Source organism: Rhinichthys klamathensis, unplaced genomic scaffold (assembly GCF_029890125.1).
Source record: "Rhinichthys klamathensis goyatoka isolate OS25496 unplaced genomic scaffold, OSU_Roscu_1.1 h1tg000168l_1, whole genome shotgun sequence".
In the NCBI taxonomy this organism is placed as follows: domain Eukaryota; kingdom Metazoa; phylum Chordata; class Actinopteri; order Cypriniformes; family Leuciscidae; genus Rhinichthys; species Rhinichthys klamathensis.
The window spans coordinates 535,765-550,856 of NW_026606699.1; the positions used below are offsets into that span (position 1 = coordinate 535,765).

Genomic DNA, 15,092 nt, shown 5'->3' on the forward strand with positions numbered 1-15,092 from the left:
ATATATACATACATGCATACATACATACATTTATTTAAATATATATATATATATATATATATATATATATATATACATACATTTATTTTTATATATATATATATATATATATTTATAAACACACTTACCCCCCTTTTATTTATTTACATATATATTAGTAGCTTGAAGTGTAGCTAACTGCTTAGAGACTAGAGTTTCTTTTTCCCGACACTGTTGGTTATTTAGACGATTACTGTCTGTTGCGGTTCTCAGAACAGCCACAGGGCTCTTTTCTAAGGAACGCCGGGATCTCATCATGAGATGAGGACTTGATGAGGGTTTGAAAGGCCTGAAAGACGCCACTGTTTCATTTTCTTCCTGAAAGCAAACTCTTTTCTCTCACCCACTTCCTCCACAGGCACCGTGACTTCAAACGCCGGTGTAAGTCTGTCTGCTGTTTAACGCTCCGTTGACCTGCAGATTCCTCTTAAACAAACAGCCGGTCTCGTGAAACTCACCCTCGATTAGTGATTCAGACTGATATTCAATACTCGCCCCGGTCCGAAGGCGTCGGATGGAGGGAACGTGTCTTTTGAGTGCCGAGCGTTTTGTTCACGGTACACTTGCTCTTTGATGTTTAGGTGGTTTTTTAGCCGTTAGAGGAAAATGGGCATTTTTTTTTATTTCAGAGGCGCTTGGAAACTCAAGATGCAATAAACCTGAACTTTTACAATTTCCACTGACATGTCAGAGGGTTTTTTAAAGGATGCGTTTGTATGGTTTCTCCTCCTCCTCCAGGACTCTTCTAGTACACCACCTCTTCTGTATGTTGATGTGGGTCTGGCTGATCAAATCTGCCCTAAAACATCACGGTATCACCACATCATCTGAACTTTTCACCCCATTCTCATTCCACCGTTTTACATGGCTGGGAAGTGCGCAGTTTTCCTGTTTCTTGTCAAACGTCACTTCGTATCATTGGAGCTCTTTGTTTTTGTTCATACCCATGAACCCATTGGTTTCTCATAGTGTCTGTCTGTCTGTTACAGCTTGTTGATGTTTTAAAGTTGAAGTGTGTAGTTTTATGTTGTTTGCATATTTAATTTTTCATTTTGAAAAATTCAGTAAGCTCATAGAAGAAGGTATATTATATTATGTATAATTAGATAAATAATAGTAGTAAATATATATTTACATTATAATTATATATATATATATATAAATATATAATGAAATGTGTATATATATATATATATAATCTCCAAAGCTCAGATAAATCTTGATATGAAGGAGGAATTTTGTCTATAGGTTTGCGCTTGTGTGTATGTTTAGATAAAAATATAAATAGGTAAATATATTTCTTCTCAAATGTCACTTCATATTTATTGTAGCTATATATTTGTGTGCAAGTTGTACTCACTGGTTTCTTAAAATGTTTTGTTTATAATTATTATATAATGGTTAAAGTGTGTAGTTTGCATATTTAATATTTACTTTTCCTATTTCTTTTATTTTCGGTAAAGTTTAAATCAAAGATGCTTGTGTATATACACACACATTATTTATATAAATATTACTACGGTAATTTAATTGTTAAAACGTATGGATAAAAAGTTAAATGTCAAGTATTTTTGTGCTTTTCCGCCGTTAGCTTAGCCCCGTTCTTATGCCAAATTCTATTGAAATTGGTAGTCGACGTTTTTCCACACAAAGTTGACTGTTCCAGTTTAGTCAGTTATGGCATATAATTATCTGCCTTTAATTGTTGTATAAGTGGGCTGTAGACAGAAAGGCAGCTCTGTTTGGTTTAGTCTCAATCTTGTCACGGTCTTGTGTTTTATAGTAAATATCTCGAAAAGTGTTGCAAATACGGGCAGTAGGAGAACAGGAAAGGAGGAGACCTTTGATCTTTGTTTTTTCTTCTGCCATGCCCATGGATGAAAAGCACTGCAGAATTTCACACAGGAGAGTCCCGGTGGAGACGCCCACAGCTGGGCTCCTCAGGGTCACCAAAGTGCAGGCCAGGATGTTTGTGGGCTGAAATGGTCTGGCATGAAACCTTCACTGTAGACAAGCACAAATGGTTTAGTTGTCTGTGCAATTTTAATCCAAATTTTTGTCTTATGTCCAGGAAAAATATCTATTTTTCTTCAGACGTTTACCTGACAAGCAGAATTGTGTAAGATAAGACTTGTTTTTAGCGTATATTTTTGATTCATTTGATTAATCTGAATGTCCATGAGGCATTAAGTATTTTTAAATGATGATATAAAAATTCATTTGAATTGAAAAGTCATTATTATGACAAAAGAAGTCATGTCAAATGTCACATTTGACATTACTTTTTATGTCATAATAATGACTTTTCATAAATTCAAATGAATCAGTGATAATCTCTGTAAGCCATTAATTTTTTGTATCGAAATGCTTTGTCAAATTCTGCTGTTCACTAACTTAGGCACAACAACTCATTGAAACTGATTTCGGACAGACTTCTGAGGCAGCGTAACGGTGTATTGATCTAGCTTTGATGAAAACTAAGCAAATATGTAATTACTTCAACAGTCATTTATCGCTAGAAATGACACCAGAAGTGGAAAACTTTGATCAAAAACTTACATTTACACAAACTGACCAGCAATGGCAATTTTCAGACGCCATCTTTACCTTTAGCTCAACTGTCAGGGAATGAGAAGCACAGGATTGTGGGATATCAAAGGCAGCGAAGGCTACATCTGCCTTCAAAAATCAATCAGATGAAGGAATCTCAGGAGACACGAAGTGAAGCGAACATTCGATTCGGATTTGCCTCGATGCTTTAGGAATGCATTCTCCTAAGGCAGCATTTTTAAGTTTTCGGACGCAGCCTATGATTTAATATAATATGAATGATGGCATGTAATGTCATCACATGCATTGTTTTGCATGCAAAAAGAAATTGCATTATTTGATGGTTATATATTTAAAATGTTGTGATTTATTGTAATAAACTTTAGTTTAACTTGTATCTTCCTGCTACTGATCTAGAGGTGATGGACAAGAGGAACCTTCGCCTTTAGCGTATCAGGAAGCCAGCGCAACAATGAGGTGTATATATATACATTTATATACAGTCCCTTCCTCGTAATCTCTGTTTATATTCCTGCGGTGCGGTTCATTGTGTTGAACCCGTCCGTTTGGCGTTAACACCAGTGGTCCATTGGCTCCGGTCCATTTGATGTGTTCATCTACGTCCTTCAGACGCCTCCACCTCCCGTCACGTGGTGGAGCAGGAGTGTATTTTTAGGTCAAACAAGAAGCGGGTCGCAGTTGACCCGTCGGTGACCCCTGGCCGATGTCATGGCCGTGAGGAACTTCACATCTTGGATTAAAGCCTGTTCCTGCACGAGCGTCAAGAATGTCTGTGGCCTCGTGGGTCTGCCAGCTGCACCGCTCATGGGTGGGAGAAGCGTGCGCAGCGTGTACAAAAGAAACCGGTCTGGTGAGGTGGCGACAGAGAGATAACACTCGTATGTCAGACACTATCCGGAGTGGATACGGGTCAAGCTCTTAACAGGCTTTTAATCTGTGGCTGAAATCAGACGCCATGCGGTTGGATTTCGTGATTAAGGTGCAACAATTTCTGAACTCCAAACTCGCTCGTTAGAAGCTGCTGCGATGTTGATGTTGTTTAGGATTAGCATGCATTTTTCTTGCATGCATTATAGTGACTGTTGCATGTTTAAATCCTCTATTGTGCTTAAATATGTGTTTGTACATGAAAGTTAGAGTTGTGGTTCACGGCTGTCATGTAAAGATATTTCTCAATCGTTCCAGATTACCGGTATATTTCCCACTTCACTCGTAAATGCGTCAGATTATGGAAGTAAAATGTGCTGTGAATGCATATCATTTTTATGAACGACCATTTCCATAAAATAAAGAAAAATCATAACTGACATCAAAATGATGATGTAAAAAGTCGCAATTATGACAATGTCAGTCACATCACATGTCAGATCAACTTTTTATCTCAGTATTTGTATCTCATCACTTCAACTTTTAATGTGATTAATTATGATTTACCAAAGCATGTTTTTTTGTTTTTAATACCACTTTATTTTAGTCTGTTACTCGTTACATGTACTTACTATAGTAATTACTATAAATTGTGCTTAATTACATGGAACTAAACCTAATTCTAACTCTAACCCTATAGTAAGTACATGTAGTTAATTATTATGAGTCAGTACTTAAATGTATAATTACAGAGTAACACGCACACCTTCAAATAAAGTGTAACCTTGTTTTCTTGTGGCGAAAATGGGTTTCCATACATAGGGAAGAAGCCATTGTGATTTTCCACATTTATACCCAGTAGCACGTTTCTTTTGATCACACTTATTTAATACACACCTCTTCATGACTGCAAATATACATTATCAGGCTTGGAAGAACTAGACCAGTGTAGTTGTTTGACGTTCTAGAATAACTAAGCTGGATTTACTACATTTTAACCGCACCATCTCACTGAACTCGGGTCTTGTGTTCATACTAACCTTTAAATATTATACACAAACCACACTGAAGGTCTGAAAAAGTGTTCTGCAGCTCCCTTTTAAGAGCGGCCTGTAAAAGCTGTTTGAGAGGTGCTGCTGAGGTTCAAGTGTGTGGCACATTTGTGCTCCAGTCTGAGGAGGGGCTCATAAAGACGTCCCGACATCTGGTACAGGTTTCAGAGAGGCTCTGTGGATGTTTCGGGATTTAGAGGCCTTGTACAGCATGACTTGAAGTCGGTTAGTTGTAGCTATGTTGTCAGTTGCTCAATAATAGCTAAATATATTGAGAAAATTACGTGAAAATGAAAATCAACTGAACATAAACCACCTTCCACAGAAGGTGGTTAAACCACAGATTTTCATCTTCATTTAATTTCAAAGCACACTGAAATGGAATTAGGCATGTGTTAAATGGGACACCCTATGGTCTTGTGCCATAAGTGCAGATGAAGTATGGCATTTGGGCCATCTAACGGCTAACTGCCCACAACCCATTGCATGTTGGACGAGGATTCAATTAGAACTACAAACAAATTAAGTGTTAAAAACTACAAACATGGCGGATGTGCAAGACCAAATAATCAATATCTAACCTGATGAAAAAATATGTATTCCATGTTATTCACATTATATTTCATCTGCAACATTGTGAACTTTTATAAAGATACTTTTGGTTATTAACTTTTAAACTTTTGTGGTACGACCGTTTGATTGACGCATTTTCTGTCCAATGATTCTAGGTGGTCTTGAAAATGATTGGCTGGAGTTTTTCGAGTCCTGCCGGTTCCACAGATGATTAAATTGCTTAATTTTCATTTCAGTGCTTCTAACTCAGTGGCTGTAAGTGGGTTAGGAATAGGATTTCAAGTGATTTTGAACAAATGGTCAAAAAAGAAAATCAAAATCACATACCCCACCTTTAACTGTGACAAGATGATTGACAGGGCAGTTTAAGCGGTGACAGAATGCACGTAACTAGTGACAGAGCGGACCGTTAATGACAAAGTAGTATGTCCCAAAAGCTTGCCTACTTCTGCTACACACACTCAAAAGTATGTACTTTTTCTTCACAAAAGGTGTACATACACTACCGTTCAAAAGTTTGGGGTCAGTGAGAATTTTATTTTTATTTTTTGGAGGAAAGAAATCAATACTTTTATTTATCAAGGAATAATTAATTTGATCGAAAGTGACAGTAAAGACATTTATAATGTTACAAAAGTCGTTTGAACTTCCTATTCATCAAAGAATCCTAAAAAAAACCCCAAAAAACTGTACAACTGACAGACAACTGTTTCTTGAGCATCAAATCCTCATATTATACTGATTTGTGAAGGATCATTTGACACTGAAGACACTGACACTGGTGATGCTGAAAATTCAGCTTTGATCACAGGAATAAATTACACTTTACTATATATTCACACAGAAAACAGCTGATTCACACTGGAATAATATTTAATACTATAACTGATTTTTGTTGTATTTTTAATCAAATAAGCGGAGCCATGGTTAGCAGAAGAGAATTCTTTTAAAAGTATTTAAAATCGTACCGACCCCAAACTTTTGAACGGTAGTGTACTTTTAGGGCAATAGTAGGCGAATTGTGATGCAGCCACATTCGTAGTGAATTCCTCAATCTAAACTCTAGAAGTATTTGGCCTGTAGCTCATTCTGCGATGAGCTTTAGTAAAAATTTAATTTTAGTGAAAATTTAGTCTGATTTTCTCTAGCAGATAAATGTCAGTGTGTTACACTTACAGAGGAAGCCGATAAGAGCTGTAATGAACGTCGGTGTTCCAGCGGGCCGAGATGTTCTGGGATTTACAGGCCTGGGGAACTTCAAATGTCTGGCTGGGCCTCTGACGCAGATGAGCGAACACACTCGCTCCACAGCTGTTGTTTCTGAAGTCTCTGAAGCGCTTCATGTCCTGCCAACACTGCGCCTCACATCTGACCTTGGGGTGAAAAGTCTCTGCACTGGGGTAGAAACCCTTTGGCCATCTGTGGTCCGCTGGTACCGTGTTGTTCATCAGCACATGCCCTGAAACAAAGCTTATGGACAAACCTTGCCAGCTCACTTTGAAAATAGCTTTTATTGCTTAACATGTTGTCCGTTCCATGATTATGTCGAAAAGTAACTTCTTGTTATGCATGCTTAAATGCTATAAATGAGCATTTTTGCAGCATGGTTTTCTGCTTGTTTTCGGTGTTGAAAAGTAAACTGGATCTAGAAGTGAGATTCTCCAGAGTATTTTTTCTTTGCTAGAAGCCAAGACCAAAGCAGAGATTACAACATTAGTGAGATGCTGTGGATGGTTTGGCACAGAGTTGACCGCTGGATCTGAGTCTGGTCTGGACGTGAACGGCATCAGGGACGTTACGGACTTACTCTCGCAACACAGCCAGATGTACGTCAGCTACTGTCTGTCATAAACTGGCAACACGCATGTACACTACAGTTCAAAAGTTTGGGGTTGGTAGGATTCTTTAGTATATTTGAAAGACGTCTCTTCTGCTCACCAAGGCTGCATTTATTTAATCAAAAAGAAAGTAAATATTGTGAAATATTCTTACAATTTAAAAGAACTGTTTTCTATGTGAATATATTTTAAAATGTAATTTATTCCTGTGATGTAAAGATGAATTTTCAGCATCATTTCTCCAGTCTTCAGTGTCACATGATCCTTCAGAAAACTTTCTAATATGATGATTTGATGCTCAAGAACCTTTTCTTATTAATGTTGAAAACTGGTGTGCGCTGTGAAAACTGTGTGTATTTATGTCAATATGGCTTGTAGGCCATTGAGATTTTAATCGACAATACTTTTTAAATTCCAATCAGTTCCAGATTTTGAATTGGAAAGCATAGCAAAGATGAAAGAGTTCAAATGGACTGAATTAAAAAAAAATTATATAACTGTAAATTAAACCTATAAAACTAGAAAAGCTCATTTGTTCTAGACCTTGAATGTTGATTTGACAGCCTTGTTGAAAGAACTGTGAAAGTTTGATCTTTATGGATGGATGGATGGAACGATAGATAGATAGATAGATAGATAGATAGATAGATAGATAGATAGATAGATAGATAGATAGATAGATAGATAGATAGATAGATAGATAGATAGATAGATAGATAGATAGATGCATCATATGGAAGCTTGTTTCCGCCACTGAATAAAAATAATAATTGGGACTTTTTATAATAATTGCGACAATTGCGAGATATGAAGTCAGAATTGTGAGAAATAAATTTGCAATCGCGAGATATAAAGTCGCAATTCTGAGAAATAAAGTCGCAATTGCAAGAAAAAAAGACAGAATTGCGAGTTTACATCTCGCAATTCTGACTTTATAACACATGCGAGTTTATATCTCGAAATTCTGACATCTTTTCTCTGAATTGTGAGATATAAACTCGCAATAGCGAGTTACCAGGCCAATTCTAAGGGGGGAAAAAGACTAACTTTTTCCCCCTCAGAATAGTTTATATCTCACAATTTTGACTTTACAACACGCAATCTCGACTTTATATCACGCAATTCTGACTTTATATCTCGCAATTCTGACTTTATAACACACAATTGCGACTTTATATCAATCAATTCTGACTTTATATCTCGCAATTCTGACTTTATAACACGCAATTGCGACTTTATATCAATCAATTTTGACTTTATATCTCGCAATTCTGACTTTATAACACACAATTGCGACTTTATATCAATCAATTCTGACTTTATATCTCGCAATTCTGACTTTATAACACGCAATTGCGACTTTATATCACGCAATTCTGACTTTATATCTCGCAATTGCAAGATCTAAACTCGCAATTGTGAGAAAAAAGTCAGAATTGTGAGATAAAAAGTCACAATTACCTTTTTTATTTTTCATTCTGTGGCGGAAACAAGCTTCCATAGCATCATGCTAGAGGTCTGTAGAAAGAAAAGCAGAATTTCTTGACACTGTTTCTTAAATGTTTTTTGTCTCTCCTCACCGCTGCTTCCTCGCTGTCGTCTGGAGCGTGTCGAGAACACATCTGTTTTTGAGTCCAGACTGAGAATCTTCTTGGAATTAAGAGCTTTTGTTTCTTTATAGAAACTATGTTGCCCTCAATAATTCATATTTTAATAATGGATTTTTTACTTTCCGTCTCTTTGAGGGAAGCTGGGAGTCACACAGAGGGATCAGGCTTTCGTTAGTTTTTCATGTCAGAGTTTCATGAGTTCACGTGTGAACAATCAGATGCTTTCATTGTTTCTTTACACTTACTAGCCTGAAGAATAATGTACTGTAGTTAGTGATGTTGATTTAAGTCACTGTTGCTCGTACTTAATTTGATTTGAACAAGGTTATAAAATGTTAGATTTAATGTTATGAAAAATGCAAAAAAAAAATTTGTGTGAAACATATATTTTCCAAAACACGTTTTACTCTAATTTGTCATTTTATTTACTAACATTAACAAAGATGAACAAATCCTGTAAAAAATAATATATATTGCTCATTGTTAGTTCATGATAGCCAATGCATTATCTAATGTTAACAAATGAGAACTTACTTTAAAGAGTTACCAAAATGTTTTGACATAGCTTTAGCGATAGTTCAACCTAGTTAACCCTGGTAGGTAGTGAGGCTGACAGGTGAATCTGTTCTTTACGACCTCTTTTTTTAGTGACTCTCACAAGAAACGCAAGAAAGCCATGAAGCAGGAACAAACAGTCCTCTCTCAAGAGCCATGATGCTGAGATCTGATACGACACGTCACATGCTTATTCCACAAATAATGGCAGAACACATGCATATGCCTCCAGATGCCCTTTCTACACACTCACAGTCTTTGTTGTGATTTATCTGGGGAGTTTGAGCTCAAGGAGTCAGAGATGGAAGGTAAAGAAACCAGGGCCTGTTTTTTCTTCAACTGTGGATTGGAACCAGCTCTCTCTTAATTAACCATATGGTCCACACATTGCTGCTTAAAAAGGGCCTCAGTGGGTGATGGCATTATGGGTAAAATACCATGTGTCAGCCTTTAAAATGCAGTGGGCGGTCAGATCCTGCATGCAGCTCTGGGATGCATCTGTTGCTCTGGGTGGTAATGAGTTCACTGAGCTTTCATGCCTCTCACACACGTGACTTTAAAGAAAACATGGCTGTTCTGCGGCTGGAAATCATCTCAGTGTTGCGTTCTGTGTTTAAACCTGGAGGCGGATCCGTTTGAAATCAATACAGCTCATTGGATTCCTGAAAACACACTTGGACCCGCCTCTCAGAGGTTCTCATTGGTCGTTGGGTGACTGTGTCAGAATGTGTTGCAGCATAAAAATCATGTTCAAATCATTGATATTCACAGGTTTGCTTTTTTTTTTTTTTAAATGTGTATGAATCTATACTCCACTGTCAAAAGTTCGGGGTCAGTAAGAAGAAATGAATTCAAGGATGCAATAAACTGATCAAAAGTTAAAGACAAAAAAATTCTATTTCAAATGAATGCTGTTGTTTTGAACTTTCTGACCATCAAAGAATCCTTAGAAAATATGAAGCAGCAAAAAATGGTTTTCAACATTAATAATCAGAAATGTTTTTGTGTCATGTGACTGAAGAATAATGATGCTGAAAATTCAGCTTTGATCACATTACATAAAATATATTCATATAGAAAATGGTTCTTTTAAATTTGAATAATATTTCGCAATATTAGCATAGGAGGCTTCATGAACATGGTTGTGGTTGAGGTTGTTGTTGACTGCTTACCTTACATGAGCAGGTTGGGATTTGTACACCATGTACCGTGGTGCATTTTTGTGGTGAGGACGTCGGTGGTTGCAGATGATTTAGTCTGTTTCTGATGGTGATTTATGACAGACCTCAGTCTCATCTGTCTCCGTGTCAGGCATATTCCTGGATTTAACTAGTTCCATGTGATACTTTAGAAAACAAACCCCCCCACATTTTTCTGTTAATGATAATCTCTCGAATCATCAGAGAAAAGGAAACGTGGTAGATGAGACATAATTGGGCAAATATGCAAGTATTTCTGTCATACGTTTGCATGAACTGATCAAATGTGTGCATTGAAACCTTTGTAAGTCACTTTAGATAAAAGCGTCTAGCTGCCAAATGCACAAATGTAAATATGGTCAGCGCTATTACAACACAGCACAGCGAAACTGGCATAACCAAAAGTATGAAATTCTCTACGGAGAGAATTAATAGGATTATCTTTTTTACTTCAGGAACTCAACTGTTTCTCTCTGTTGCTTTTGGGTCGAAGCGAAGGTGGAAGGTATTTTGCAGTGAGATTTGATGTTCTGCGACACTATCATGGTTTTTCCGTCCCTGAGGAGGAAATGCTTCAGATGGAGGCGTTTGTTATTTTCTGTGGTTTCTGGGTTGGATATTGAACTAACACCTCTCTTGATCTGTGTTTCTCCTCCAGGAGCTGCAGAACTGTGAGCTGAAGGACGGACACCACTGCCCTCTACAGGGTGTGTATTCACACACAGCTGTGCTGATCTAACTCAGTATTTGAATATTTGTCTTCTTTTCCAGTACAAATATCTCATTCTTATAATGAGAATGGAGATGTAAAACGACTAGATGAGGTGTCTTGTTTTCTGAGAGATTAGAGTTTATGCTTTAAGTGGTATGAAACTGAAGTTGCAATCATCTTTGTGATGACTGTAAAAAAAATAGATTGTGTGTCAGTGTGTCATATATCTGAGTGAAACTAGCCTGACTTCGTCATACTCATATTCTAGTCAGAATGTGAGTCTGATACTGCTCCATAGGGCTTTGATTATGAGGCGTGTCTTAACCGAACCAGGAAAAAAAAAAACTCTGCACTCAATTGGATAGACCTACAACCAATCAGAGCAACGCAGTAAGTCAACTACTTTGCATAGCACAGTTGTCAACTACAGAACTCAAATGCACGCACGCTGGAAGAAGTAAAATAACGAATGTTGCTTCTTTTACTTGGTCCTCCACAAGTGCGACCAAAGGAGAAACCACAGCGACCACAGGGTTTTCATTGCGTCCCATCTTCTTAGCGACCATCGGAGCCAGCTGATAAGTTACACTTTTGCCGAATCCTGTAGGAAGGACGGCAAAAATATCTTTCCGATCGATAAATGCCTTGATTGCAGTTTTCTGTTCGTCTATTAAAATGAATGCGCTGTCGATTTATTTTACAACAGGCGCGACCGCGGAATCTATACATCTCAATTCTCCAGCTGCAGTCATCGCCCTCTTTGATAACGGGATGATTACGTCCCTGCAGACCATCTGTTCATCATCGTATAAAGCCCGCCCTGGCAATTTGATTGGACCGAACATTTTTTGGCTGATCATAATTACTCCTCAATGGATTGAGTCCAGACCGAACTTCCCGACCAAAAAATGTTATGGGCGGGGTTCGGGCTGGCATCCAGGCTAGAGTGAAACGGCTTCTTGAACAAGATAAAATGTAGGGCGGGACTTGATTTTGTCCGTAGGGAATTGATTGGATGGTTGTGGTTTGCTGTTGGTGGATCTCATGTGAGTGACAGGTTGACAGATGTTACTGCAAGAGAGAGAGAGAGAGGATTTAAAAAAAAATAATGACGTGCACAAATAAATCATTTATAATAAATATTGCAATATTTCATAAAAAAATATGTTTTGATTTCATGTTGATTTTACAACAAGAACAAATATCTGCCAGTGGGGTCAGAAATTCAGCTTAATTCAAAAGGAAAACAAGTTGACTTTTCTGACCCCATTGACAGATATTTGTTCTTGTATTTATTTTTTATTTAACATTAACTTCATTTTGATTTATCAGGTCAATTTCAAAATTATGAAAATTCTGTCATTAATTACTCGCCCTCATGTCGTTCCAAACCCATGAGACTTTCGTTCATCTTCAGAACACAAATGAAGATCTTTTTGATGAGATCTGAGAGCTTTCTGTCCCTCCATTGACAGCTACGCAACTACCACTGACGCTTCAGAGAGTTCATAAAGAGATCGAGTCTCTTCTGAAATTTGGGACTAATCCACTCAATTCATATAAATTAGTTTTACAATCTCATTATGAACCTTTTGAAGCGTCAAAGTGGTAGTAGCGTAGCTGTCAATTTTTGGGGTTAACTATTCCTTGAAGTCATTTTTCTTCTCAAGTAAATGTAACTTGATATAAGAATGTTTAGATATTTGTACTGGAACTCAGTGTAGTTTACTCACTGTATTTGTGTGTGTGTGTGTGTTTAGTGATTTTGCCTCCAGAAAAGGCTGAAGGATGTGAGCGTTTTCTTCAGTATCTGCCGTCTGAAGATGGAGAGAGAGACCTGAAGGAAACCTGCAAAGGGAAGAAGCGCATCAGTCTGAATGTAAGTTCATGCAGAGACTATTTATATAGAGACATGCCACTTCATCAATCCTTAATACAACTATATAGGGAAAACCCGTAACGCCAAAGATGGCGGTTGTCTGCACATGTCCCGCCCCTCCCGCTGGAAAGCCAATCGTCTGCTTTTAACAGTCAAGCCGGGAAACATTTAAGCCTATCGTCTGGTTCCACTGACGCATGCGCACAGTTGAGGTTTGAGACAGCGCAAAATACGTTACTGTTTGAAAAGGCAGCAGATTTGATATGCAGTGTATGTGTGAGTTGTGTAATATAATATCAGACATCAGAAGTCTCCCTCAGATTGATAGCGGCTCCCTGATGCCCGCAAATTAGTTCAAATCTCCCGGAAACTAGAGCGCGCGCACGACCGAGGGAGAGAACCCTTGCGCATGCGTAGTAAACGTATAACCTGTGGGGAAAAAGGCGTTTTAAACCTTATTTTTGGGGGAAGTCATCAAACTTTTTCAGCGATTTTTATCATATTTTACTGCTGTTTCTACATGCAGTTTTTATGTCCCGGTGACCAGTGAAAGTGCAGTTCTGACTCTCTGCCCATTCATTTAGATAGGAGCCTGGTCTTGTTAGTCCGAAATAGCTGCCCGGAGGCGTTGCCAAGATGGCGGCCGAGTGGCATGACTTGCCTAAAAGGACTTTGGTTCATGCCAAGCAAGAAACAGAAGCTGAATGCAGTGACATCATTTACTGATTCCTTCCTTCACTGTCGTCGATCCTCCTTTTATGCTTCCGAAGCTCCTCCTGTGAGATACAAGACCTATCAGTGTCCGTCACTATCATTATCAGTCACTCCAGCGGCCTCGTGTCGTTCTCTCGCGGCTCTCGGCCTCGTCCTGTTTGCCACACGCTCCAGTAGTGCAGACACACCAGTGATATCCGAGTGCATTGCCAAAGGCCTGAATTCATGGCATACACCGCATGAGCTCGGAGGAAAGTCTTCTTGCTTTACCTCACCATCCATTCTGATGTTGTAAGAGTTCGCTTGCTCAGACGCCCGCAGCATCTCCAGACGTGTGCTCGTCCAATCATCATCCTTCTTACCAGATACCCATGAATAACAGCTGCTGCCCAAAGCTGTAACTGAGAACCGTGGGGAAAACTCCCTTATACTGTACATCCTCTCTGAACAGCTCCAGTTGCATTTTAAAGAGCTGACGTCAAACATAATACCTGTAGATTACTTTTTTTTTTCTTCATCAAAAGAATATTATAACCATAAATAAGCATTCTTTCATCATTTGCTTCCCGTCATGTTGTTCCATATCTGTACAACTTTGTTTATTCTGTGCAAAAATAAATTATGAAGCTTCTGTTTTACATATAGTAAAAAGAAAGCGGATGCGGCATCTGTATTTATTTTAAGATTGTTTGTTGGTTGCAGTTATTTTAGTATTATTTATATACTATTATAGTTTTTATCAATATTTAGAATTAGCTTTCATTTTATATTTTCAGTTTCCTTTTTAATTTTAGTTAAATTTTTAGTAATTGTATGTGCTTTGTCATTTTTAAATGACTTTTTAGGTTTCATTTTTCTTTAGTTCAGTTTTATTTTCTTTATTTTTAAATGACTGTTACTAATTTTAATCCTTCAGCTTCAACTTTTCATTTAGTTTGTATTTTACCTATTGTAATCTTATATTTATATTTATTCGGTTTTTAGCTGCCAACTCTGTGCAGTAATGTTATTCTGCATTGTCAAATTAAGTAAAGAAATCAAATGACATGAGTAAATGATGACAGTTTTCAGTTTTGAGTGAATAATTTTTTATTTCTAATATGTGACAGTTGTTGACAGCCTCCTGCTGGTCATGTGTGTAACTGCATGTTTGTGTGTTCTGAACTCTCAGGATCTGGAGTGTAACGTGTCGCTGGTTGATGACAACAGGCAAGAGTGGGTCTTTACCCTCTACGATTTTGACAACTGCGGAAAAGTCACGAAGGAGGTAAAATATCTGCGTTTTATGTATTTCGCTTTATCAGCATTAAGTGAAGCAGCAGTGTTGCACGTGTCGTGCACTAGTGTGTTGCATGCTTGTTCATGCAGTATTAATGCTGAAACCTGTTAATATGTGCAGATCAATGATTATGAACCAGCCTGCCATAAACAAACTTGCTAATACACGTTCAGCATTCATTAAAATGCATGAGAATGAGAATGC

The 15,092-nt window shown here is 37.8% G+C and overlaps 1 protein-coding gene across 1 annotated transcript in view; it reads left to right on the forward strand.

The window, feature by feature from the left end:
- Window positions 1-15,092, forward strand: part of nkd2b (NKD inhibitor of WNT signaling pathway 2b) — a 43,780-nt gene that overhangs the window by 24,879 nt on the left and 3,809 nt on the right. Inside the window, exons 4-6 of the mRNA XM_056259440.1 lie at window positions 10,963-11,011; window positions 12,777-12,895; window positions 14,781-14,876. Coding sequence (XP_056115415.1) covers window positions 10,963-11,011; window positions 12,777-12,895; window positions 14,781-14,876 — 264 coding nt within the window. The remainder of the gene's footprint in view (window positions 1-10,962; window positions 11,012-12,776; window positions 12,896-14,780; window positions 14,877-15,092) is intronic.